The 27,738-nt window shown below is 41.3% G+C and overlaps 2 protein-coding genes across 8 annotated transcripts in view; one reads left to right on the top strand and one right to left on the bottom strand.

Annotated features, from left to right (window-relative positions):
• LOC311286325 (polymeric immunoglobulin receptor-like) overlaps positions 1–25,882 on the bottom strand; it is a 127,228-nt gene extending 101,346 nt beyond the window's left edge. For all 7 annotated transcript variants that reach the window (XM_084402483.1, XM_084402485.1, XM_084402484.1 and 4 more), the window contains exons 1-7: positions 25,667–25,882; positions 25,260–25,568; positions 23,903–24,238; positions 23,486–23,791; positions 23,074–23,388; positions 22,691–22,993; positions 22,320–22,622 (exon numbers count right to left, since the gene is read on the bottom strand). In XM_084402483.1, coding sequence (XP_084258609.1) covers positions 22,320–22,622; positions 22,691–22,993; positions 23,074–23,388; positions 23,486–23,791; positions 23,903–24,238; positions 25,260–25,568; positions 25,667–25,718 — 1,924 coding nt within the window. In that variant the 5' untranslated portion in view covers positions 25,719–25,882. The remainder of the gene's footprint in view (positions 1–22,319; positions 22,623–22,690; positions 22,994–23,073; positions 23,389–23,485; positions 23,792–23,902; positions 24,239–25,259; positions 25,569–25,666) is intronic.
• LOC311286415 (uncharacterized protein) overlaps positions 2–27,738 on the top strand; it is a 120,286-nt gene continuing 92,549 nt past the window's right edge. The window contains exon 1 of the mRNA XM_084402629.1: positions 2–4,825. Within this exon, the coding sequence (XP_084258755.1) occupies positions 876–1,832 (957 nt within the window). The 5' untranslated portion in view covers positions 2–875 and the 3' untranslated portion in view covers positions 1,833–4,825. The remainder of the gene's footprint in view (positions 4,826–27,738) is intronic.

Raw genomic sequence — 27,738 nt, 5'->3', positions numbered from 1 at the left:
AATACACAATCATAAAGCGATGGTCGCTCAAATAAATCATTTGGCCGCTGGTCAAATTTATTAGAATGAAACTCAATAAATCATTAGCATCTAACCCTCTGTTCATTCTCAATAACAACTTCTGTAGACGCATGGCAAAAGTCAAACTGTTTAGTAATACGTGAAGCTGGTAATGCTGTTTGTGTAGTGGTTTAATCCTCCTCTGCTGAGATCTTTAGAGATTTAATCTTAGTGTTTCTCTTTCCTTCAGTGATTCTGCTCGTTAACAGCAGGTGTTAATCACTAATGCTCAATAATCACTTAATTAATCACTTAATTTATTGACTGCAATGTATATCTACTTTTAGTAAACTCAACTGAAATAAGTTCAGAGTACTCATAACTATTGTTCTCTTACGAGAGGTTCTCTCGCAAACGGCGCCGCTCACAAGGGATGTCAGAAGCGGACGGTCACGGGCTAGTTTCCTTTATGTTATAAGAAAGCTACCCCGCGTCTCGTTGGCGCGCGTCACTCACCGGCGAAAGGAGAAAAGAGAGACCGGCACCTCTATTTCTCACACATTTCTCAGTCCCCTCCTAAGCTCAGGCGACTGGAAATATCAATATTGCAGTAAACGAGCCTGTTTTAATACACGCGCGCCTGCAAACAAACGCCGACACAAAACACGACGCTCTATCATATACTCGCGCTACGGAAGACTTGTATGTTCCCCTGAGGCTCAGTGGCAGAACATTAGGCATTCGCGCAAGAGACCTGTGTTCGAGTCCGGCTCTGGCGGCAGATACAATTTTTTTCTGTTTGCTTCTCCGAGCTCGCGGCCAGCTTTCTTACATACAGAAAGCGAACCCGCATCTCGCACCCTCCCGCTCTCAGGATGGTGCTAAATTCCGGCTCACGCCGAAGGTGTTTTGAGTGTAGAAAATGTGCCCACACCCCCGTGCTCACCAATACACACAAACATGATCTCCCCGGTAACGCTCACAGAGCGCACTCTCATAAAGCGGGCACGCGCCGCTCGAGTGCTAAGTATGTGCCCACTATTCTGTGCCCACACCTACCCACTGCCCGCTCTGTCACACAGTTACCCCGGGATGCAGGTCCTATAAAGCTCCTAAACACTGGCCGTGTTGCGAATGTAAGCCCTGTGCCCGCTCACGAGCGCGCGCACTTACTATCAAACACGTTAAACCCTATGCCGCTCTCGCGCCACGGGTTTCTAGCAGCAAAATGTGCTCCGTCCACAGAGACCAAGCCGCTGTGTGCTGTACAGCCGGTCACCACTGTCTGCGAGCCCCCGTATTCGAGCACCATCCTCTCTGATAAAGGTTCCCCATCCCGCACAGCGCGGCGATCTGAACCCAGAGACCATTCGACCCCTAGCGATGTGTGCGAAAGCATGGCAAGCTATCCAGGGCGTGTCAGAATGGGTGCTGAATACTATAACGCACGGCTATTCGCTTCAGTTCGCTCGCCGTCCACCACGCTTTTCAGCACAGGTCGAGACGAGAGTGGCGAGGCGGCACATCTGCAATATGTCAGTGGTGGCCTATGTGAACCGTCAAGGCGGTGTCAGATCCAAAACACTCTGCACCCTGGCGGAACGCCTCCTTGTGTGGGCTCAGCACTCACTGCGCTCGCTGAGAGCCGCGCATGTGCCGGGTCGCCTGAACGAAGGTCCAGACAGACTGTCCAGGGACAATGTTCCCCTTGGGGAGTGGTCTTGGCATCCCCAAACAGTCCAGTCACTGTGGCGCCGTTTCGGCAGAGCGAAAGTCGACCTCTTTGCGTCAAAAGACAACGCGCACTGCCCACGGTTCTTTTCCAAGAGTGAGGACGCGCTGGCCCAAGCCTGGCCCAGTAGCCCGCTTTACGCTTTTCCCCCGGTCTCTCTGTTGCCACAAGTCATCGGGAGAATCAGGGGAGCGCGCCACACGGTGCTCCTCATAGACCCGTATTGGGAGAATCAGACGTGGTTCCCAGATCTAATACGGCTGGCAGACACACCCCCCTGGCCGATACCGGTGAGAAGAGACCTTCTCTCTCAAGCCCGCGGCTCGATCTGGCATCCTCATCCAGAGCGCTGGTCTCTGCATGTATGGATAATCAACGGATACCCGTTGACTTGCCAATAGGGGTTGTGAACACGATCACACAGTCTAGAGCCCCCTCTACGAGACGGCTCTACACATCTAAATGGTCTGTGTTTAATAAATGGTGCACCGCCCAAGGGCTGGATCCACAAACATGTGAGGTGTCGTGTGTGCCTTGTTTCCTCCAAGAGCTGTTGGACATGGGCAGATCCCCCTCCACGCTCAAAGTATATGTGCGGCCATCTCAGCTTTTGCCGACTCGGCGCTGGGCCGCGCATTAGGGAGGAACGAGTTCATTATCCGCTTCCTTAGAGGAGCTAGGAGGATGAACCCCCCGCGACCCCCTTCGGTTCCGATTTGGGATCTTTCCCTGGTCTTAGAGGCCATGAAAGCGCATCCCTTCGAACCCATGGAAACTGTGGATATGAAATACCTCACGCTCAAGACCGTTTTTCTGATAGCCCTGTCTTCAGTCAAACGTGTGGGTGACCTGCACGCGTTATCAGTTAACGCTGCATGTCTCGAGTTCGGACCTAATGACTCTAAAGTCATTCTCAAACCGAGACACGGCTATGTCCCCAAAGTGTTGGGCACACCCTTCAGAGCACAGGTCATTTCTCTCTCAGCTTTGCCGACAGCCGGCAGCGAGATTGACAGTAATCTCCTTTGCCCTGTCAGAGCGCTGCGAAATTACATTACGCGCTCCGCCGCTGTCAGGCGCTCAGAGCAGCTTTTTGTTTCGTTTGGTGGGCACACCAAGGGTCTTGCCGCCTCGAAACACACTCTGTTCAGATGGATAGTGGACGCTATTGCAGCTGCTTATGCGTCTAAAGACCTGCAGTACCTACTGGGCATCAGAGCCCACTCGACTAGAGGCATGGCTTCGTCGTGGGCATGGTCGAGCGGAATTTCTTTTCATGACATTTGTATGGCGGCAGGCTGGGCCTCCCCCTCTACATTTGTTAGTTTTTACAATCTAGAAGTTCCCGCCCTGCAGGCTAAACTTTTATCAGTCTAAGTCTCGCGTAGACCGGCCCACTTCGGTGCGCGGGCTACTGCTGTGTGATTTAGCTCTCCTGGTTGAGCTGCACTATACAGGGGTTGTCAGTCAGACCGGCCGCGCCGCTCTGTGTGCCCTACTATGTGTTTATGTACTTACGCTAGCCATACCATTGGCCGCCTGGCTCACACTCTTGTGTTCCCCGATATTGACAACTGCGTTGACAAGATATAAAAATTAAGGATAATTTTTGGCTTCATATCTCGAGAAAAGATGACTTTACCCGTAGCGTAAGCTAAACTTACGCAATACTCGTTCCCTCTCTAGAGAGAACAGAGGTTACGTTAGGTAACCGAGTACGTTTTTATAAACTTAATTGAATTGAGGCAATCGGTTTCCTCAAATGAAATGAGTTAGCTTAACTTATTGAATTTGACTTTGTATTATTGTTTTAGTGGATTCGATTAAAATAAGTTCAGAGTACTCATAACTATTGTTTTTAATAACTTAATTGAATTAAGGCAATCGGTTTCCTCAAATGAAATGAGTTAGCTTAACTTGTTGGGTTTTACAGTGTATACATGGCCGTGGCGGAAACATATTTGCGGCTGGGTATCTCGTAACGTGGATCTACGACTTTGAGCAGTCAGACTGACAGCATATTCTTTCGGGTGTTTTCTTTTGAGGCATTTAAAAAGATTCGTCGTGTTGCCATCCGATGTGCGAGTCTTATCATTGCAACATTTGCAAATAACTGTTGTTTGCGCCATTGTCTGTTGCGGAAAATCCAAACCATTTCCATATTACCGATGTTTCATTTTTTTTAGGGACCAATTCCTCAGTGTTTTCTACCATCGTCACTGTGTTGCTAAATCTCACGAGCAATGTATATGATCTTGTTAACACGCCGACATCTAGCGTGCACACCCCAATTTGTTGCGTACTTGCATTTCATGTTGGGACGTTGGTGAAAGGCATAGAACTGGAAATGATAAAATGTGCACTGTAGCACGAATCACGATACAACAATATTTCCGAAAAAGTGGATCGTGGAGACATTTTAATTGTTCACGATAAAAATAGTCATATCGCACACCCCTAATTGAAACCCAGTCAACAATTTGATCTCACAGTGATCTCACCATGAGCTCCCAGGATACTCGTGATGTGTTCACAATCTGAGTTCACAGTGAGCTAAAAGTGTATCCTCACAGTGCCTGACTGTGTGCTCATGCTATGGTCACAATGTGAGGTCAAAGTGCACAAAGACTAGATACCCAGCATGCATTGCAGCATGAAGCTTTTGATCATCACCATTGTTGAGATTCATACGCTGATTCTTGATCTCTCTGTGTGTCTAAATGACACATTAGTAAAACTGTTTGTCTTATTATGCATTTAATATCCTTTATAAATGATTACGACACTATTGGACCTCATGTTGTATAATCACAGGGCTGTTATAATTTTAAATATAAAATGAACAAAACCACACAAAGACAGCATACTGAATCTAGGTGGCGATTATGTTGTTATCAATAACAAACCAACAATGGATAAGACACATGCCTTTGGTGTGAGAGACCCGGGTTCGAATCCACTGTGAGACACCAATGTGTCCCTGAGCAAGACACTTAACCCCTAGTTGCTCGAGAGGCGTGCGACCTCTGACATATATAGCAATTGTAAGTCGCTTTGGATAAAAGCGTCAGCTAAATGAATAAATGTAAATGTGTGATGTCACAGTGATCACACAGCAAAAACTCCAGTGTTAAATGAACACTCCTGGGAGTGTATATGAGTCCACACTCAAGAGTGTAAAGTGTTAAAATATGAGTGTTAAATTAACACTCAAGAGTGTTAAAGTTAATGAGCTAATTAAGTGATTAATTTAGTAATGATTGATCATTATTGAAGACACCTGATGTTAACAAGCCGAATCACTGAAGGAGAAAATCACAAATTGTAAGCCACCGTTATGGTGATGGGTGTTTGCTTTAGTCGGGCTCTTGACACTTACACATTTACTTTAGATTTTGTTTGGCTGTTGTATCTTATAACTGCCCGATGAACAAAGAGAAAAAGGGATCTGATGGTGTTGGTTATATTATGACAATCATCATTTGAACTTGATCACTGAATTCATTAAGATCCTTATTTCTGACTTAGATTTATGTTGTTGTTTACAGCATAACTGTGATTCTGCATAAATATCCAGAATTTTAGATATAATATAAAGGATTTCTTAAAAGTTGTTTTGAAAAAAAAAAAAAAATCTTTCTTTTAGGCACACACAGACATCAAGATTCAGTCTATGCATCTCAACAATGGTGACGAGCAGAATATTCAATTAGGAAAAGTAAATTACATAGACAATTTAGATCATAATTTATTCATACCGCAATGCATGATGGGAGCCATAAATGAGTTGTGATTGGTGGCAGCCACTGCAACATGCTTTATTATTGTCACCATTGTTGAGATTCACAGGCTGATTATTGATGTCTGTGTTTCTAAATAAATTCATTTGAAAGTCTTTTGATTAGAACAATGGCTATTAAATATTTTTGGATTATATGAAAAATACTGAAAATCATGTGCTGTAGAATCACAGAGCTGCTGTAATTAACAAGTTAAGCCATCTCAATAAGTTTTGTTTTACGGATCACAACATGATTATGTCAAAACATAATCAACACCATCAGATCACATTGTCTCTTTGTTCATCTGACTATTATAAATCAATAACAGCAGACAAGCAAAATTTAAAGTAAACATATAAGGGTCAAGAGCCCAACTAAAGCAAACACCCATCACCTTAATGGTAACTTACAATTAGTGATTTCCTCCTTCAGTGATTCTGCTTGTTAACATCAGGTGTCTTCAATAATGCTCAATCATCACTAAACTAATCACTTAATTATCTCATTAACTTTAACACTCTTGAGTGTTAATTTAACACTCATATTTTAACACTTTACACTTTTGAGTGTGGACTCATATACACTCCCAGGAGTGTTAATTTAACACTGGAGTTTTTGCTGTGCATGACCCCACGTGTTGACTGGGAAGGAAACATCTAAATGTGTCTGGTGTCGGGACATCTGCTAACAGTTTATCACTGCAAAGGTATTTCAGAATTATTTTTACCCTTGAGCGAAGACAACAAAAGGATGTTGCAATGATTATACGAGGGCCGTAAAGCAGCTTTATAAAGACAATAGAGTCAGTATTCAGCTCAATTCTGTTCAGTGTTGATTCATTTCAACAACAGTGTTAATGTTCTAATGTATGATTAATTGTAAATTCGTATCCGATGATATCAAGTATGTGCCAAGACATGTCTTTTCAGTGCATAACGATTTAAATTCAGATCTGGTCAAGATTCAGAAAAAAACAACAAAAAGTGTGTCTGAAATGACAGTAAGGTGAGGGTTATTTCTGCACATCTGTGAACCTTACTAAACTAAGAAAAACTAAAACACAAGTTTTTGGTAGCTTCCTGTTATCTGTGGTTTTCATGGTCATGTAGCAACAATGACATCTGCTTTTCGCATTAAGTGGATCATGTGATGGCAAAACACATCGTCTTTGTCCTTGCTGGTTAATAATTGCCCCACGAGGACCAATTTACCAGCACCCATGTGACTCGTATCCCCCAACGTTACAGCCTCATGACATTCCGCACACACACACAAACACCCTTTTGTGTATAACTGAGAATAAGAGAAATATCTTTTCTTTTATTTTCATAATGTGTGTACATTCCTATATGCACGTGTGATAGAGGTTTGGTTTGCTAGAGCGTAGTTTTGAATTCTAAATGTTCATTGAAAGAAGATCCTCAATAGAATCATGGTCTTGTAACCCTACCTCAGACCATAAAACTTTATGACCCCAAAGCTGCATCTCATCCAGTTCCTCTTGCAAGCCAACATTCCAACACCTTAACACACATGGAACTTTTCATGGAGCATTTCAGAGAAAACTCTTCAGATGTTTGATACGAATCCCTGTGTTTCGCAAGTGTTGTCACTGGCCATAATGGAAACACTGACAATTTTATTGTGTGTTTAATCAAACTTTATGTGTGTGTAATAATGCATATAAATGTAACATTATGTTTCCCTGACCTTTATCTGTCATTTTTGATATCTGTCTGACCGTCCTGTTCTAATTCAACCCGTCATCCATAGGGGATTACAGTAAAATGTAGTGTTCTGTGTGTACCATCGTAAGAGGAAATATGAATTCTTTCTCTCAATAAGACATATGGTCAATGGAGCCGTGGCTTCTTTACACAAAGAAGTTTTTTCCCGCTTCAGAAAAGACGATCTGATTGGCTTTTGTCCCAACCGGAGGGTGTAAAAAGATGTCTGATAAAAGGAAGAAACTCTTCTCCGATCCCTCTCTCTCCTCTTATCGATCGCTCTGACCTCCTCCTCTTCTCCCCGGCTTCAAGAAACATCTAAAAAGGCTCAGGCCTTCTCCTCGGACCAACACATGTTCGAGTCGTAGCTGCCGTCCTTTGCAACGAAGCTTTTGCAGCCTCTCCCTTCCCGGGAGACGAATCTGAACTTTCTCGGTAACGTTACATTCAGTGAGCCTTTCAAGCTTCCCGCGGCACCGGAAGACGCAGCAGAAACAGGATCGACACCGTCCACGCTGTCCTGCCTCAGCCTCACCAGAAAGAGCACAGAAACTCGCAAGTACATTATCTGATAAAAGCTGTTTCCAGGTGTCTCGTGAACCTAGGTTTCTGTATGTAATAATTACTAGCTTTTCCCTTCTCTATATTTCTTTCTTGCTTTCTTTCTTTCATTTCATTTTATTCTGATCACATATTTTCTTGTTTGTTTAAATGTTTGTTTGTTTTATTGTTTGCATTTTACGTACGTTTATATTTGTAGCTTATATAATCTCTTAGTGTGTGCCATTTTATTAATAAACCCATTTATACTTTCAACTGTCCCTGTGTTTGAAAAACCACTTTTTATGAAGTCAATGAAATCAAAGATCTTATTTAAGCTACACGCTCTATATTATAGGCTAGCCTACTTTGAGTAGGCCTAGTTTTAATTTATAAACCCAAAAAGCCTTTATCTTCGTGGCCAGAAGATAAACTTTCTTGGAGTTTTGTAAACAGGAATACTTCTTCTTAACTGTGATAGTCTTACATTTATTCGCTGGACGAATAACGGATGACAAGACCAGTTACAGAACGAGGCATTTCCTATAATTGATAAAGTAAATGCATATGCGATTTATGAATTATGACCATGAGTTATGATTATTAATATTTCTAAAATTCCCTATATCCTTGAGCTAATTCACATTAACCCAGAGGCATTTACGTTACAGTCATCAGGCTGAATCTGCAGACTTTACCACAACATGTTGCTTTAAAGGGGCAGTTCACACAAAAATGAACACACTGTAAGAAGAAAAGCTGCAGAGAACCAGAAATGGTGCTGTAATTTTCAGCCAGAACATTGTTCATTAAGCTTACAGACCTTAAAACATTAATATGGAAAATTATTTATTAACAGTAAATTTGGTCCATATTTTTACTCTGTACAATCTAATGCAAGTCTAATGCTGGGTACACACCAAAAGATAATCGGGCTGATTTTGGGCCGATTTCCCCCCTTCCGACAATCCTAGCTATGTCCTGATTATCTTGATGGTTCAACAGATTATTTTATCAGATTTCCCCTTGGTGTGAGGTGTGTTAAGAGTGTCCGAACCTGCTCGGAAGAACGTTGGAGCCGCCCCGATCGCGAATCGTAAATATTCAACATGTTTAATATTTAGGATCATAAATCCTGAAGTGTGGGGGGAACCCCGAGGACAAACGCGAGCACGCTCTGGAGATTATCACGTGAAACTAAACAATATCCAATCAGAAAGCGAGATGATGGAAGAAGAAAGCATAACAAACGCAGTCATGGCACATCACAAAGTGAAATTGATGTGGACAGCAGAGATGAAGGATCGGCTTTTCAAGTATTCTTGTTCCAACAACAGAATCATTCCAAACACTATCATCGCAATTTTTTCCTGAGTTCACAGTCGAGACTCTGGTTGAAAATCTGTCCGTGTGTGGTGTGCTGTCTTTGTCACATCATGGCACACCACACACTATAGGAGCAAAACGGTTAAATTTGGATTTTTTGTCCTCATGTTTGTGGTCTATCACATTTTGAAAATCTTATAAGATGTAAAAAATCTTTTGGCGTGTACCCAGCATTACTTAAAAAAGCATGCAAACCGATTGCCTTAAAAAACCCTAGTAAAATAAGAATAGTATGTTGTACTGACAAATGCTTTAGTATAGTTCACTTACACAAGAGTTCTAGTAACTTAAAGAACTGAGAGTACTTTACTTTTCATTACTTCATTCATTCATTCATTACTTTTTCATTTACTTTAGGTTTACTCTTGACTTAGTGTAGCTACCAATGCTTTTACCATGGTTGTGTTTTGCATGCTGAATGTTGAAGTCTGTGTGTGACTCAAGCACGATCTGTACGGAACAAGAATATATGGGAATATACTTCAAAATATAATGTGATATATTACATAATATGGGAAACAAGTGCTTATATTTTTCAATATACTGCAATATGTCAATACATATAAAGCATTTATAAATTAAGACAAAAATAGCATTACATGTAATAATCAAAAAGTTTGATCTTTTATTGTGTACATGTATTGCACATTCACATTCATAAATGTGAATGTATGTTCACTGTTCACACACACATATAGGGGCTGTTTTCACCTGGCCACTTCATGCGTTTTCTCAGATCAGATAGCTATCCGATCGTGAAAAGACCAGGTGTAAATGCCCTCCGAAACGCATTCGAGACGGATTTGAATCCGATCGCTCAAACCACTTCAGGAGACGCATTCCAGACAAAACTGGACAAGTGTAAATGCATCTGGTTGTTGAAACCACATATTGTACTCCTCCCAAAAATGCTAAAAAATAAACGTGTGAGAGCGTGTTATACGCTATATATATGTAGTGTTATAGCCAGATATGACGACGCTACTGGAACACGCGCGTCACCGCAGATGAGAAGCTGAGCATCTATTCATTAAACCAACGTGCAAACTATCGCAAATCAAAGTGAAAGTAAGTCGCAGACGCTTAACACACAATCATCATCATTAAAAGTAAAGAAATGAAATGATCTTACCAGGGCTGTTACTGCTCTCTCTTATTGCGGTCTTTGATTTTGAAATTTTAGCTGATGATCAATAAAATGCAGCTCATATCTGTTGCTTTCGTGACGTGCACTCCATTAAATCTGCATATAGCGCTGAAATTGAAGATCGGATTTAAATCCGTTTCGCAAAAACACATTTATGTGACCAGGTGTAAATGGAATCATTTTGATAAATCAGATAGCTATCCGATCTGAGAAAACACATGAAGTGGCCAGGTGTAAATGTTACGCCTCTTATCCGTATGATCTAAAACAAATACGCACGGAGAAAATGGCTGCGGTGTTCCATTACTGTCACGCTTTAACCTCGATTCACGTGCTAAAACATGTGCTACAGTACACAGCTAGCACGCGGACTACACAAGAGCAACACTTCGGACTGCTAAATGCACATGAATCATTACAATCACTAATGTTTACTTCCCGCATGTTCCTTACATTACTAAACACATCTATAAATCATTCAAACACAATACAACCCTCATTCATACCTGTAAAAGAGGAAATGGACAATAAAACACGGACGCGATCAGCTTCTGTCCAGTCCAATGTTATAATGGACGAACGTCAGCCGCGCGCTCCGTACACAGGCTGAACGAGGCATTATTAATCGTTAACAGATCCTTACTGAACAAGGCATTAGCGATCAATCACAAACTGGTACTTAAAGTGAAACTTATGTAAACAAGCAAACATATTGTAATTTAAATATTATACAATAAAACAGCATTTTAAACACAGATTGTCTTGTCTTTTTATCTAATTAATCTCTTTAGCCTCTTTTACCCAAAGAGCAATGGATTACTGATCTACAACTTATAAGTGTATTTTAGCTTTCTCCTTTTTATGGACCATTTTAAGTATATTTTAACTTGTATCAACTTATTCAATGACATGCAATGTATGAGTATGACATCATTTTTTTATCATCCTTACATACTCCCCTTCAACACAGATGTCGTCCTCGACATCCCAACCAACAGATAGGTAATGATGAAGGCAGTTAAACCTTACATATTATGTCACCAGATCACCTTTGTAACAGTTCATATACAAGCACTCAGCTTATTCAAAAGTCCAGGAGTGTGTGTAGTGTATATATTAGCACTCGGCTTGTCCATCAGTCCATCACTGAGTGAAGAATGAATGTCTGTGTATTGATAACACTCAGTACGTTCAACAGTCCATCAATGAGTGTATGATGTATGTTCATGTGGTTAAGTGTGTTAACTCTCAGATTGTTCAACAGTCCATCAATGAGTGTATGATGTATGTTCAAATGGGTAAGTATTAACACTCAGATTGTTCAACAGTCCATCAATGAGTGTATTATGTATGTTCAAATGGGTAAGTATTAACACTCAGATTGTTACACAGTCCATCCATGAGTGTATGATGAATGTTCAAATGGGTAAGTATTAACACTCAGATTGTTACACAGTCCATCCATGAGTGTATGATGAATGTTCAAATGGGTAAGTATTAACACTCAGATTGTTACACAGTCCATCCATGAGTGTATAGTGAATGTGTGGTGTGTGTGGGTTCCACATTCAGTACCCTGGTACAACAACAGGCTGGTAGCCGAAGCGCTGTACTGGAGTCATCCATGCACTTGCCGCTTGCATTGCTCTATAAGGTGCTGGTGGGTACCACTGCATGGTGTTACTTGTGAGTCCAGTGCTGTAACACCCAGGATTGCCCAACTGGTCATATGTGACTATAAGACTCTTGGAGGCCGTCTCTCCCTGACTGGTCGCTGATATCGCTGTTCATGTCTACAGTGAGTTCCACTTTGAACAGGTGACTGCACTACGGACGTTCCCTCCTCCAGAGCAGTGTCCTTTTGAGCAATAATCTCCTGTTGTCCTGATGTGCCCCTCTCTGTCAGTGTATCTCCACTATCTTGCTCCAGCTGGCAAAGGTCCTGTTGCTGAGGCTCAGTATCCTGCGAAAGTTGTTCAACTTCCTTGTCAGCATCCTGACTGTCTGTGTCTACTTCGGGCTGTATCACAGGGAGAGGCTGATCCATGGGCGGATAGTATCCATAGTCATCTTCATCACTATCCTCAACGTCTACTTCTTGGTGTTGTTGCTCCCTTCCTTTGCGGGTCCATGCTGTGATTTGTCTTTTTGCTTTAGCTGGTTTCAATTGTATTTCCAGTGGCAAATGGTCACACGGCAACAGCAGGTTACGATGCAGCATCCTACGTCCTCTCGCTTTGCCTTGTTCTGATATTACTTCATATATGGGCATGTCTTTTTCCACCTGACGGATAACTTTGTGAATGCAATCCTCCCAGTGATTTCGGAGCTTCCCTGTTCCGCCCCTGGGTGTCAAATTCCTGACGAGAACCCGGTCACCCTCGTGCAATACAGAACTCCTCACTTTGCTGTCATAATTTCTCTTACTCTTTTCAGCAAATTTTTTTGCATTTGCCGTTGTGATCTCATAAGCCTCTTGCATCTGTTCTTTCCACCTTCTCATATACTCCTGATGATCAGCAGTCCCAGCCTCTGGTGTCAAGCCAAATAATAAGTCCACAGGTAATCTCGGTGATCTTCCAAACAGGAGGTAGAAGGGGGAGAAACCTCTGACTTCACATCGAGTGCTGTTGTATGCGTAGATAAGCTTGGGCAATGACTCTCTCCAATCTGACTTCTGCCTCTCTGTGAGCGTTCTCAGCATTTGCAGTAGTGTTCTGTTCAGGCGCTCCACCTGCCCATTACCTTGTGGGTGGTACGGTGTTGTTCTTGAGCCCATCACACCACAGTTCTTCTTCAGCTGTGCAAACAACTGGTTTTCGAATTCGCCTCCCTGATCATGATGGATCCTCAGGGGGAACCCAAACTTCAACGCATAATCATTAAAAATCTTATCAGCTACAGTTTTGGCAGATTTCGATGTGGTGGGGTAGGCTTCTGCAAAGCGTGTGTAATGATCTATGATTACCAATATGTATTCATATCCACCTTTACACTTGTCTAGATGCAGAAAGTCAATAGATACAAGCTCGAATGGCTGAGTGGTGAGAATCGGTGTGAGTGGAGCTCTTGTTTCTCGACAGGGTTTTTTCTGTTTAAGGCAGGTACAGTTTTGAGTGACATAGTGTTCAATCTCTCTCTGCATGTGTGGCCAGAAGAAGCGATCCCGAACAAGTGATGTTGTGCGTTCCACACCTTGGTGTCCCATATCATTGTGGAGCTGTCTCATAACTGTTGACTTGTATATTTCAGGGAGAACAAGTTGTGTCCTGGTTGCAGTCTTTCTATGAAGTATTCCAACTCCATCAAAGCTAAGTTTCTCCCAGTCTCGGAGGAGACACCTGCTCCCTGCACCGAATGACTTTAACTGCTTTCCTACAGGTCTTTCATTTGACTGTTTACAGGCGATGATGGGGCCAATATCTTTATCATCTTTTTGAGCTTGACAGAGAGCTGCTCTTGAAAGGGGCGTAATCATGTCTTCATCCGTTTCCGCACAACCAGTAGCCATAATGGACCAAACAGAGTGTGAAACACTCATTTCCACAGCTTGTACTGTAGTTTGCACAGAAGGGGAGGACATTTCCTCTGAACATTCTTCAATCATTGTTTCTATGTCACAGGGCATTCTTGAAAGGCCATCAGCATCACAGTTCTCTCTGCCCGGGCGATATTTTATTGTTATGTCGAAGTCTGCTAATTCAGCAACCCACCTCTGTCCTGTTGCGTTCAGCTTGGCCGTCGATAACACGTAGGTTAGTGGGTTGTTGTCCGTGTATACAGTGCAAGATGAGCTGATTAGGTAGTCTCGGAAACGCTCTGTAACGGCCCACTTCAAAGCCAGAAATTCAAGTTTCCCTGAATGCAGATGGTAGTTTTTTTCTGCTTTGGTCAGTGTGCGAGATGCATAGGCTATTACACAAAGCTTCCCCTCCTGCTCTTGATATAGCACTGCACCCAGGCCTTGCTGTGAAGCGTCTGTGTGTAGGATGAACGATTTGTTGAAGTCTGGAAACCCAAGTATTGGCGGCTCAACCAGACAGTCAATCAATCCCTCCAATATGTGTTGATGTTTTTCAGTCCATGTGATTGGCTTGTGTGATGGTGTCCCTTTAAACTTTCCTTTCACTCTTTTTGTCCTGGTGTTCCGGTCCTTCTGCTTATCTGGGCCAGGGTCTAATTCCATTAGGGCGTAAAGAGGGTTGGCGATGCGGGAGAAGTCCCTAATATACTGTCTATAATAACTCAGTAGCCACATGACTGCTCTCAATTCTCCCACAGTCCGTGGCCTCTTCTCCTTTAAAGCCCTAACAGCCGCAGTATCAGCTGGATCCATCTTACTGCCCTTAGCAGACACAATGCGCCCCAAGTAGCGGACCTCACGCTTGAACACTTCACACTTACTTGGTTTTAACTTTATCCCGTGCTGCCGTAGCCGCTGTAGCACTGTCCTCACATTTTCAACGTGATCCTCGAAGGTTCTACTGAAGACCAGAGTGTCGTCTAAATATGGGATACAGATCTCATCCCTCAGCCCCTCCAAGCATTCTTCCATACAGCGCTGAAAGGCGGCTGGAGCATTCATTAGGCCAAAGGGGATTCTGATCCACTCATAGAGACCCCATGGTGTGACGAAAGCGGTTATGGGTCTGCTCTCCTTCGCCATAAAGCCCTGATGGTACGCTTTCCCTTGATCCAAAAGAGAGAACCACGAGTTTCCTCCCAGGCCATCCATTATATCTTGCACTCTGGGGATAGGTTGGCGGTCAGGGAGGGTCTTTCTGTTCACTTCACGAAAGTCTATACACAGTCGGAGACTCCCATCCTTTTTTCGAACGCACACGACTGGTGATGCGTACGGTGAGTTAGACTTCTCCACCCAACCCTGAGCGATGAGGTCATTCAAGTAGTCCTTCATTTCACGGTAAAGTGGCTTAGGCACAGAGAGGTATGCTTTTGCGACAGGCTCGGTGTCTTTCAGGGAGATGCTGAGTTGAAGTTTTTCTATACAACCGATATCATCCTCTGTTCTTGAAAAGGAGGCACACTCCTCTCGTAACATCTTATTAACTACCTCACGTTCTGGCTCACTGAGGTGGCCCAGATCCACAGGTGGATCCCAAACATTGCCTGTAGTCTGATCCTTTTCAGCTCTGATGTGATTTGTTGTAGCTGAAGGTGGAGGGCGGGACCCCTCTAGTATGGAGGCAGGGTAGACTGCTTGGACCTGCTGGACAGTCCCCATTACAGTTTTCCCTGCTAACATCATGTCATGATCTGTAATGGTCTGCACGCTTACAGTAATAGAGGGTTTTTTGCTGCCCTTATCCACTTTTACAAGCATGTCACATAGTTCGAGTCCTTCTGTCCAGCGGGGGTTCACATCCGGCTCAAAGAGAAATATGTTGTCTTCATGTGGGGAATCCATATTTACATGACACTCAACTCTGACTGATGTGCGTTTTGGTATGTTAATCCTCTCCCTTTTTGTCTTAACTATATACTCATCCCCTGGGGTGGTGCTAACTTGCTCTACAACTGCAGTTACCTGCTTTACAAAAGCCGCTGCTCGACCTGGAAAGGCTGCTCTTACTGTTCTACTTAACCCTTCCCTGTCAGTAGTGTTTGACTGTTTCAGTTCACTGTCTATAATAATCCTAATCACATTAGACCCAATGATAGGTTGAACAAGCTTACCACCCTTCATTACAAGTGTGGGGACAATAACTTCTGTGTTGGATGCAGCCCCTGAAGCTAACCTAAAAGTTACCTCGACCCAACCTGTGTATGGCATACTCTCCCCATTTGCTGCCTGTATGTCAAAAGTCTGTGTTATATCCAGAATTTCTGTTATGTCTCTTAATCTTGTGTCTGGCAGGTGCGTTTCTTTCCATCGCTCATCAATTATGGTCACTTGGGAGCCTGAGTCCCACAAAGCCTGAACACTTTGGCCTTGGATGAAGCAATCAACCATGTGCTTTCCCCCTACCAATGGCGCCCTTTTAGCCCTTTTGTCCTTCTTCGGAGTGGTGTTTGTAGTCATACATGCGAGTGCTTGACATTCTCTTTTGTGTGCTGTACAATTATCAACTTGACATGGCGTTGAACAGTAAAGCATTTCCTTACAGGATACACATTGCTTCAGAATTAGTCCTTTACCCCCCTGTCCCGAATTCACACATTGCTGGGACATTGCTGCGTTACTGGTCACTCCCTGTCCCGTGCGAGTGACCTTCCCCCATTTAACCCTCTGGGGTCTGAGGTGTTTTTGGGGTCCTTGAGATGTTCTGACATGCCCTGACATTTGTGCTTTTTTCAGTTGCTTATAAACATATTAATGGCAAAAAAAAATTACACACTATTTAGCACAAACAGGGCTACCATAATATGTGAGCAACAAGAATGTACATGTCTGCATTTTTGAGAGAATAATGTTTATGCGTGGTTATTGAAAAAACTAAAAACTAAAGTTTCTGAAATAAGGCCATAAAACACATACTAAATATGTGCCAATAAGACTTTTGTCTAATAGATGTCATTGCCTAGTGTTTTTTCTTCAAAATGATGTGAAAATCACCCTGCCTAATCATTCACATAACACAATACATTGATTTGAATTTTGCAAAGCACTTTCTGTTTGGAAAGGCCATATGCGGAGTGGGCGTCACAGATAATGCATATGTAGTGGTTCACACCTCAGGAGACAATGGGGCCCGCATACTTAATTAGCCATTCATTCAGGTGAGTCACTGAGCCACAAGAATGCAAGAGCAACAGTTGGAAGCATCTCAATTCTTTTTTATTTTTCCACATATTGTGCTTGCAATTTGGCCTATAATAGCCAAGGAAAACATGTCTAGTAATTGTGCAGTTAATTCTCATACTGTATTTTCAGTTTTGGAATATTTATCCTCTCCCCAAATTTGTCACTAATAAAACACAATAAAAATTATTTAAAGAAAAGGCTTATATTTACCTTTTAATAGTTTGTTTACATCTACCTTGTAAATATATTTTTTTATTAAAAAGGTTACAATTACAACAACAATTCAAGTGTAATCTTTCTTTGTAAAAACTAAAGTATACATTTTATCATACATATTTCAAAGTTAAAAAGGTTACAACAACAATAATTACAATTTCAACAATATTTCAAGTGTACTCTTTCTTTGTAAAAAAAAAAAGATTATAGGCCTACATTTTATCTATGTATTCATTACTTTGAATATAGCCAACATTGGAACAGCTAACATCTTAGTTGATGACTTTATTTTTGACAAAAATAGTAGGCTATTTTATATATAGAAATTGCTAAACAAAAGCTTATTTGATGTGGCAGTATATTCTACAGTAAAAACTGTACCCAAATCTAAACAAAATGTTGTCTTTCATATTTCGCCTGACTGTAACGTTGTTTTCATGAAATATTAGTGCATACTGTTAATTTGCCGTTTAATATGTTGCTTATACAAATAGCCTACATTTTATTTAAACATATTTCAGTTGATTTTTACTCATCTCAGTATAGCAATACAGTTTGCTAAAACAACATAATTCATTCACACACGCGATTTAAATTTAACTTCTGGCAAAGATGAAGTTGATGATTGACTCGCGATCTTCGCAGTAGGCTAGTGAACGCACCGGAGAAATGCACATTTATTAGGCTACATAGTTTTTTTTTTTTTTTGGATGGTTTTGTTTAGAACCAGCTTTCTGTAAATATATTTAAAAAATTTTAGACATGTGAGGCGAGTAGGCTACGGGTTCATGATGATCTCCAGTTCAGACCTTATGTTGTGATTGCTAGCCTATATTTACTTTAAATCCAGTAAATTTGTTAATGAAAAAATTATTAAAATTAAGATACAATTGATACAAAACGAAATTCGTTTTAAAGAAAGGATTTGTACTTTCTGTTTTGAGGTCTCTGTGAATGTTTGAAAGTCTTTTAGTGCTTAGAGCGCTCGCGTCCATAATGGAGAACTGTCACGTAATATTGTTTTTTTCCTCATAAATGCGAACACGAAAAATAAAAGACAAAAGACTTTAAAGTAAAACTTACTCCGAAATTGTGTCCTCGGCGGAATTCGCTCTTCAATATGCTGCCGTTCGTCGTCTGTTACAATCTTCCTCTGAGGAAACAACCCGGCGCTGTCCAGAATCATCTGAAGGGCGTCTTTATTACCGGAGAAGCGTGCCATACTCAAAACGCGATGAACTATCAGTGAGTCTGATGAAGAAATGGTGTTTTTATGGCATTGATCGGGGGGCGTATGCGATGCATACTAGATCACCTAAACTATTTACATGTGAATCGCGCCGGGGGCGGGGCGGCCGCAGCTCATTTAGAGATAATGAAGGGAGAAGGAAAAACGGTACCTCTCCTTGCTTTCAAGCGGATTACATGAGTTGAAAACATTTGTGTTTTATATAAATTACTTCATTTAAAAGAAGAGATTTCAAGCTTCATAAAGACATAACTCACATGCCTGTGTGAGAAGTATTCGCTGAGTTATGATTCATTTTCGGACGCGTTTCAGAATGGACTACACGGACAGAGAGAAGGCAGAACCTAGCTTCGTGTTTATTTTTCTTTATTTGGCAAAAAGCACCACACTTTGTTCACTGCAAAAAATGCTGTTCTTACTTAGTATTTTTGTGTTGTTTCCAGTCCAAAAATCTAAAAATTCTTAAATCAAGAAGTATTTACTAGAGAAGTAAAACTACATAAGAAATTATTTTTTGTTTTCAGATAAACAGTACGTAACTTAAGTAATTTTTGCTTAAAACAAGCTAAATTATCTGCCAGTGCAGTAAGAAAAAAAAACTTAATTCAAAAAAACTTAATAAAAACATAATCTTAAAACAAGATTATTTTCCTTACTGCACTGGCAGATAATTTAGCTTGTTTTAAGCAAAAATCACTTAAGATACTTTCTGTTTATCTGAAAACAAAATAGAATTTCTTATGTAGTTTTACTTCTCTAGTAAATGCTTCTTGATTTAAGAATTTTTAGATTTTTGGACTGGAAACAACACAAAAATACTAAGTAAGAAAAGCATTTTTTGCAGTGTTTTTATTGTGAGTATACACAAAAATAATACACATTTAACAGAATCGATTGATGTATGAAACTCCTATGGAAAATCAAAGTCAACAGAGTATTTCTGAGTTTCTTTTACACTGATAAAAAAAAGCGAGCTGGTATCGCCGGCGATACCGCCGACCTCAGGGGGTCAAAGACTCATCTCCAAACTGTCTCTGTCCCCTTGCTCGACAACCAGCCAGAAAGTGCTCGCTACTGCCACACCTGTAACAGTGCATGCAATAATCTTCGGCTCCACTCTGTTGACAACCAAAACATTTTCTCCTTTGACCACGATTTGATGGGGGGAAGCTGGGCTGTGGGGCAAACCTTTGCTGATACTGAGCAGTTCCTCCTCGGTGTCTTGGGCCCACATTAAACCAGTATCCCTGTGCCGGGTCCTGCACCTGCTGACCTGAGAATTGTAGTCCTGATGCGCCATCGGCCCCCCCTGCTGGCGGTGGTTGTCTAGGCATGTGCTGGGGCTGTTGCATGGACTCCCTAATGTGAGACACTTCAGCTTTAAGGTCTTTCAACAGAGCCATTTCAGATTTAATTTCCTCAAGCTGGGAGAGAAAAGCTGGGGAAACTTTAGACTTTTGTTGAGTTGGTGGGTTTTCATTCTTTTCAGCAGGAGCATCGCTGGACTGAACTGAATGAATGGTAACAGGTCTTTGTTGTCCTGACAGTTTTTTCTTGTTCTGCCTCTCGGTTTCATAAGCACATGCTGTATTCACTCGTTCAAGCAACAGTTCATCAGAGATGTCAGCTTGCTCCAAATAAGGCTGAAGATCCCGCCTGATGTTGTCATTCTGCAGGCCAGTCAACACAGTGTGAAGAAACATCTTCTGCACTAACCCAGGGTCATATTGGAGACCTGACTCAGATTCCTGCGAAGCGAACAAAATTTTTTGTCTCAGGTCGAAAGTGCGAATAAAGAAGTTCTGTGGGGTTTCTTTGATGCCCTGCACTTCTGAGGTCAACTGCTTATAAAGGTCGGTTGCACTTTTCTCTTGATAATGACATCGCAGTATTCGCCTCAGTGTGGGTAAGGTCAGGTTGGTTTTGCCTTCTAAATAGCTGCGGAGTTGCATGCCTGGGGATATCGCTCTTATGACTGCATCTACTATCTCAAGTTCGGGAAACCCCTTGCTTAAGCCATGTTCAATTTGACGTGCTAAGCTTGAAAAAGTCAGCTTATCTTTCTGACCGGGCTCACCGATTTGACCAGCTATCTTAAAGTCCTTGTGCCATGGGTGAGGTGCAGGACTGTGGACTACACTCTGTGGTGACTGTCTGGGAGGGGTAACGCTTTTAATTACTTTTGTCTCTGGCTTATTGTTCTCATTTTGTTTCTGCAAGCTGCAAGGCCTTAATTCCCTCCAATATTTTTTCCTCCTCCCCGTCCTGTTGCTCGCCTACTTGTTTTGATGTGCCAGCTTTACCAGCTATCTGGAGCTCAGAAATTTTGTCTTGAAGATGGAGTAAGTCAGCCATACCTTTATCCTCAAGCTCTTCTAGCTCTTCTCTCTGTATATGGTTTGAAATCAGTGTGATGAGAGCAGTTCGGCCCTTGTTGGTAACATGTTCAAACTCTGCTCCGGCAATGATTAGATAGTCACACAGCTCCACCAAACTTTCCCGGGGCAACAGACACAATGCCCTTATTACTTCAAGCTGTAACTCCTCTAACCCTGTCGACTCCATCTTCCCAACTGAGTGTGTGTGCTAGCAGTGAAGTGGTACCTTTCAATCTTTGGGTAGTAATAGCAGCTCTCCTGGTATGCAGAAATACCTCAGATTACATGCAAGCTGCCCAAGACAATCGGAATCCCACTATCGCTGATTCGCCACCTGCTTTCTGATGTTCTGGGTTGTTTAAAAGGGATGTGTGACGGCAGGGGGACATCTGTTGTAGACGCTGAACCACACTGCACACTATCCCAGCGGTGCCTCCAAATGTTACGCCTCTTATCCGTATGATCTAAAACAAATACGCACGGAGAAAATGGCTGCGGTGTTCCATTACCGTCACGCTTTAACCTCGATTCACGTGCTAAAACATGTGCTACAGTACACAGCTAGCACGCGGACTACACAAGAGCAACACTTCGGACTGCTAAATGCACATGAATCATTACAATCACTAATGTTTACTTCCCGCATGTTCCTTACATTACTAAACACATCTATAAATCATTCAAACACAATACAACCCTCGTTCATACCTGTAAAAGAGGAAATGGACAATAAAACACGGACGCGATCAGCTTCTGTCCAGTCCAATGTTATAATGGACGAACGTCAGCCGCGCGCTCCGTACACAGGCTGAACGAGGCATTATTAATCGTTAACAGATCCTTACTGAACAAGGCATTAGCGATCAATCACAAACTGGTACTTAAAGTGAAACTTATGTAAACAAGCAAACATATTGTAATTTAAATATTATACAATAAAACAGCATTTTAAACACAGATTGTCTTGTCTTTTTATCTAATTAATCTCTTTAGCCTCTTTTACCCAAAGAGCAATGGATTACTGATCTACAACTTATAAGTGTATTTTAGCTTTCTCCTTTTTATGGACCATTTTAAGTATATTTTAACTTGTATCAACTTATTCAATGACATGCAATGTATGAGTATGACATCATTTTTTTATCATCCTTACATAAACAGCCCCATAAACACACATTCATGGAATGAGTTACAACATATTTCTAGTTCCCAGCATGCTTTGCTTCTGACTGTTAAAGGAGAGTATGTTAAAATTAAGAGTTATTTAATGTGTTTTGCTCAATATTAATATTGGGAGAGATTTGTTAGTGTTTCATTTTCTACTATTTTGGAATTTAAAAGGTTTTCTGGTATGTCTGAGTTTTTGTGGTCACCATTGTGCTGAAAGATGTTTTACCTTGAGTCACATTCAGATGAACTTCAGTTAATACGAATGACCCAGAAGTCTCCTCTGCGCACCAGTATTTCCCAGAATCCTCTACTTTCAGACTGCTGATGTTCACAGTAAAGACTCCAGCTGAGGTTTCGTCCGTCAGAGAGAATCGGCCGTTTGTTCTCGTATTGGACGAAACTCGAACTCCGTCTCGGACACAGATGTTGGGCTGATCTCCTCTGCAGAAAAGCCTCTGTGTTTGAGTCCTGACGTTCTTACAGCTGATGGACACCGATCCTCCGACAGACGCTTCATGAGTGAAGAGCGCTGGAGAGAACAAACACATGAGGATGATGACAGAAAACATTGAGATGATCCCCAGAAAACACTCTCACCATCTTTCAGGACGATCATGAGCTCAATGGGAAGGTTAAACGCTTCTTCCACTGCACACCAGTATATCCCAGCATCCTCTGCTCTCAGGTCACTCAAGGTCACAGTGAAGAGATTGAGTTTAGTGTCGTCCTTTACTGAAATCTTTGGTTTATTAACATGGGCTTCATCGGATTGAATGATATTTTGAGCATCTTCAGTGAAACACTTTCCTTTACAAAGATGCTTTACTTCTGTTGAATGGTTTCCATCATAAGGGCATTTGATCTCAGATGAATCTCCTTCACGTCTGACCACTGGAGGTACTAATAGTCAAAGAAAAGGAGAAGTATTTATATGCTGTCATATATGCATATGTTATTTGATTTATGGTCACTGCACGTACTAGTTGGAGTGAGTTGATGTTGATTGGTGAGCGAGACAGAAGTCAGATGTGTGTCTCTGGTTTCGGCTCCACACCAGTAAACTCCAGCATCTCTCACGCTCACATTACTGATGCTCACTGTGAAAACTCCTGCTGGACCGGCAGAAAACTCAAAGCGTTTCTTCTCTGATGAACTGATGCTTTCACAGATCTTCTCCTTGTTCTCTTTGCAGATGTGTGTGAAGGTCTCGTTGTGTTTCTCGGGGAAATTGCAGGTGAGTTTCACACTTTCACCAATAATAGCAGATGCTTTGCTTGATGCAGGAAAATGATCAACTATACACACAAAAACAATGAAAAATATACAATATAAAAATAGCTATGTTTCTTATTTTAAGTCTCTAAAATGAAGGTCCTCCCAGAAGCTCTTTACCTTGATTTACTGTCAGTGTAATCTCAGTGAACAGATCATGATCAGAGATATTCACTCCACATCTGTACGTCGCTTCATCAGCCGCGGTTAAATTACTGATGAAAACCTTCAGACGTCCTTCACTGGAATCATCAAACATGTGCACTTTACCATGATGATCCCACTGATTCTGTTCATCAACGAAGATCTTCTGTGGTGAATCTTTCTGGATAAACTTCTTGTTTCCTTTGAATTCTAGTGGAAATTTACACGTGATGAAGACTGATTTACTGGAGTAGGCCTCAACCTGGACAGAAGTGATTTTACCTGCAAAATTAGATTTATATGTTGATTTATTACATCATTAAAAGTCAGGAGGGATTTACATTCCTTATTTAGATCTGTAAGGATTCTTTAGTTAAAAGAAACTAAACTCACCAGAAACATTCAGCCGAATCTCTTTAATGAAGGTTATGTGAGTACTTGATTGATGTGATCCGTCTCTCTCCACTCCACATAAATAAACTCCACCGTCCGCTGCAGAAATATCTCTAATGGTCACAGTAAAATGATCTTCATGACTGTCAGACAGACTGAACTTCTCCTCAGATGATCGTGATGATCGTGAGCTGTTCAGAACATGGACAGGATCCTCGTTCAGTCTGTAGAAAACTTTGGTGTGTGTTTTAAACTTCTCATCATATTCACAGCGGAAAGTGATCGTCTTTTGCCCAAGATACCCGTCCCGGATAACAGACGTCCCACAGCGAGACTCTGAAAATGATTTCAACAAAACCTTGTGAAGCACTGAAATCTAAAATATTATTAGTGTTATTAAAGGTGCACTAGGGAGCTTTGTCCTCTCTATCGCCATCTCTGTGTGAAACATGCAATGTCATGATCCTTGCAGTGTTTTTTTTTTTTTTTTTTTAAATGTGTATTGTGGTTGTTTTCTGAGATTATAGTGATATCCGATGTCAAGACATACTGACAGAAAAACGCACATCTGAAAATGTAATCTGAACAGGGAAGTTACATATATATATTTTTTTTTACAAAAGTGACATGAACATGCAAAAGATGAATGACATAATACATAAAACAGTCATTTTCCCTGCATAATCCAAACTGACACCTCTAATTATGAATTATTATTATAAGGTGACCATTGTGAATTAGTGTAAGGCATGGAAGTAATACATTTTTGTTAATTTTTACTCAAAATCTTCCGTACTGCACCTTTAATAATACTATAATAAATAATTACTGTAGTTATGGTGAGTTCAAGTCCTCCTGGGAAGTTCCTATTTACGATGTGGGAAGTCGTGTTTACGACGTCATGTGCGATCAAGTCACTTTCATTGGAATAAGATGGTGATGTACTTTCTCTTAATTAATTACACAAAAATACAGCATGGTTCTTAAACTTTACTTCTAGAACATGAAGAACAAGGAATGTGCATCAGATGTTTTATGATTTTTTATAGTTTTAGTTCATGAAGCCACTGTAAACTTTATTGTTACATATTGTAGTTATAATATAATGCTATCATATATTGCATGTGCAGACAATTAACTTCCTGACAATATCACTGCTAAATAGCTTTAAGTATTGTGGTATTCTGCCATGTTTCTCACTGACACGCACACAACTCATAAAGATCGGGGCTAACAGAAACTCCCGAGCTTCCCACTCGTATTTACGACATTGTGGTGGCGTTCATGTGCTTTCAACTCATAAATACAATCTTTACTGCATGACTTGAACGCACCATAAGTTATAAAGCATACATACTGTTCACCACTAACGTAACATGATGATTCCACGTCTGATTTCCACATGCATATTCCCCATCATCCTCTATGCTGAGGTTCCTGATAAACACTGTGAAGAATCTGCTGTTTCCATCATCATACAGAGCGAATCTCCCGTTATAAACCCATCGACTCTGAACATCAGTACTGATGCCCATTATACAACCCCTCTGTCTGCAGAAATACTTCCCTTTATGTTGATCATCAGTCTCTCTCTGATTCTTGTACATGCACTTGAACGTTAAACTCCCTCCAGTGCATCCAAACACACTGAAACAAAGTACTTGACCTGCCAAACACAAGTTCATTTGCTCTGGGTTATTATATATCATCAATCTGGGTAATATAGTATATTATTTGACCCAGACTGAGCAGTGAAGAACTGACCTGAGATCAGGCAGAGAGTGATGAAGATGAAGAGGATGATGGCAGCCTTCATTCCAGATTGTCTTCAGTCTCAGATATCCAGAGAAAAACCAGATCCGATCCCGATCCAGTGAAAGCAAGAACTGATCAAATGTGTTCCTTGAATGCGATGTAAGTTACTATCATTAGAAGTACACAGATCCTCCGTCAGTCTTTCTCACGTTTCTCCTTCCTTATTCTCTAACGGTTCCACCCAGATCTGCACTGTTAACAGGGCGGAGAGTGTTCAGATGTGTGTGAAATGTATATGTGTGAAAGACAAGCAGAGAAACACTGCTGATGTGGAAAAAAAAACACATTGCTGCTGTGCATCTCGAGACAAAACATTAACAGTGACATATTTTAAGATATGCCAGTGCAAGTCTCATTTAAAACAGATCATTTAGTCTGGGACTAGGCTTAAGCCTTGTCTTTGAAAGGCAAGTCTCATTTAAAACAAGTGTAATTTGCATGTCATTTATACGATCTATTTGTGGATCTCACATTATTTCACTTCTGCTTTCAGAGGAAATAAAAATCTCCCACATCTTCTTGTAAACATTTTCTCTTGACCCACATTGAGGGTTTAAGGCCATTGCAGAAGAATTTCTGATGTTTATGATTGTCTCATGTCTCATTCATGTCTATTTTTTAAATATAGATAAACTTATGTCCCTTTCACGCATTTCCACCTTATTTTGTGAGGCAATAAGCTATTTTATAGCCGATATAGGCAAATGGTTAAAAGAACAACAAAGTGCAGTAAATGGTAAAACTAGTCACGCTGTGTTAACGAGATAAAATTCCATGATATTGCATACAGTTTGCAATATCAAGCATCATAACAGACATATTTTGTAGAGCTAGAATAACTGGAAGCACATGAGACCGAAGCCTATTCAAGTTAGAAATGGCTATTCTGCTCTTACGTTAAAATAAGGTGTATAAAACCATAGATATGTATAAACATATATATGACACATTCGACCGCTCCAGACATGTCGCGCACCCGCCATCTTAGAACGGTCAACGTGTCGACACTCACAGTAAGAATCAGTGATGCTACAACATTGCAAAAACACCCAAGATTTAAACTCTCGAAGAAATGGGATAATATTTCACACGTGAGAATATGTTGGTTTGTGTTTGTATATGTATTAACTCAATATTACAGGGGTTTAAACTTGTGTTTTGTTAGCTGACGCCTTCGCCTTGTTGTATTGTGTTAGTTAAGCAAAATTGTCTGCTGAGGTCTGTTGCAGATATAAATATTCATCTATAGACTGGCTTTGACAATTCCTAAATGGCGGCCATTTTACGCATAGAGGCCCATAGAAATAGCCGCTAATGACGCATCTATATACAGTATATACTGTGTATATACACTCACCTAAAGGATTATTAGGAACACCTGTTCAATTTCTCATTAATGCAATTATCTAATTAACCAATCACATGGCAGTTGCTTCAATGCATTTAGGGGTGTGGTCCTGGTCAAGACAATCTCCTGAACTCCAAACTGAATGTCAGAATGGGAAAGAAAGGTGATTTAAACAATTTTGAGCGTGGCATGGTTGTTGGTGCCAGACGGGCCGGTCTGAGTATTTCACAATCTGCTCAGTTACTGGGATTTTCACGCGCAATCATTTCTAGGGTTTACAAAGAATGGTGTGAAAAGGGAAAAACATCCAGTATGCGGCAGTCCTGTGGGCGAAAATGCCTTGTTGATGCTAGAGGTCAGAGGAGAATGGGCCGACTGATTCAAGCTGATAGAAGAGCAACTTTGACTGAAATAACCACTCGTTACAACCGAGGTATGCAGCAAAGCATTTGTGAAGCCACAACACACACAACCTTGAGGCGGATGGGCTACAACAGCAGAAGACCCCACCGGGTACCACTCATCTCCACTACAAATAGGAAAAAGAGGCTACAATTTGCATGAGCTCACCAAAATTGGACAGTTGAAGACTGGAAAAATGTTGCCTGGTCTGATGAGTCTCGATTTCTGTTGAGACAATCAGATGGTAGAGTCAGAATTTGGCGTAAACAGA

The sequence above is a fragment of the Rutilus rutilus genome (genome assembly GCF_951802725.1).
Source record: "Rutilus rutilus genome assembly, chromosome: 2".
Lineage (NCBI taxonomy): Eukaryota > Metazoa > Chordata > Actinopteri > Cypriniformes > Leuciscidae > Rutilus > Rutilus rutilus.
This window is presented reverse-complemented; position numbering and strand designations above follow the sequence as displayed.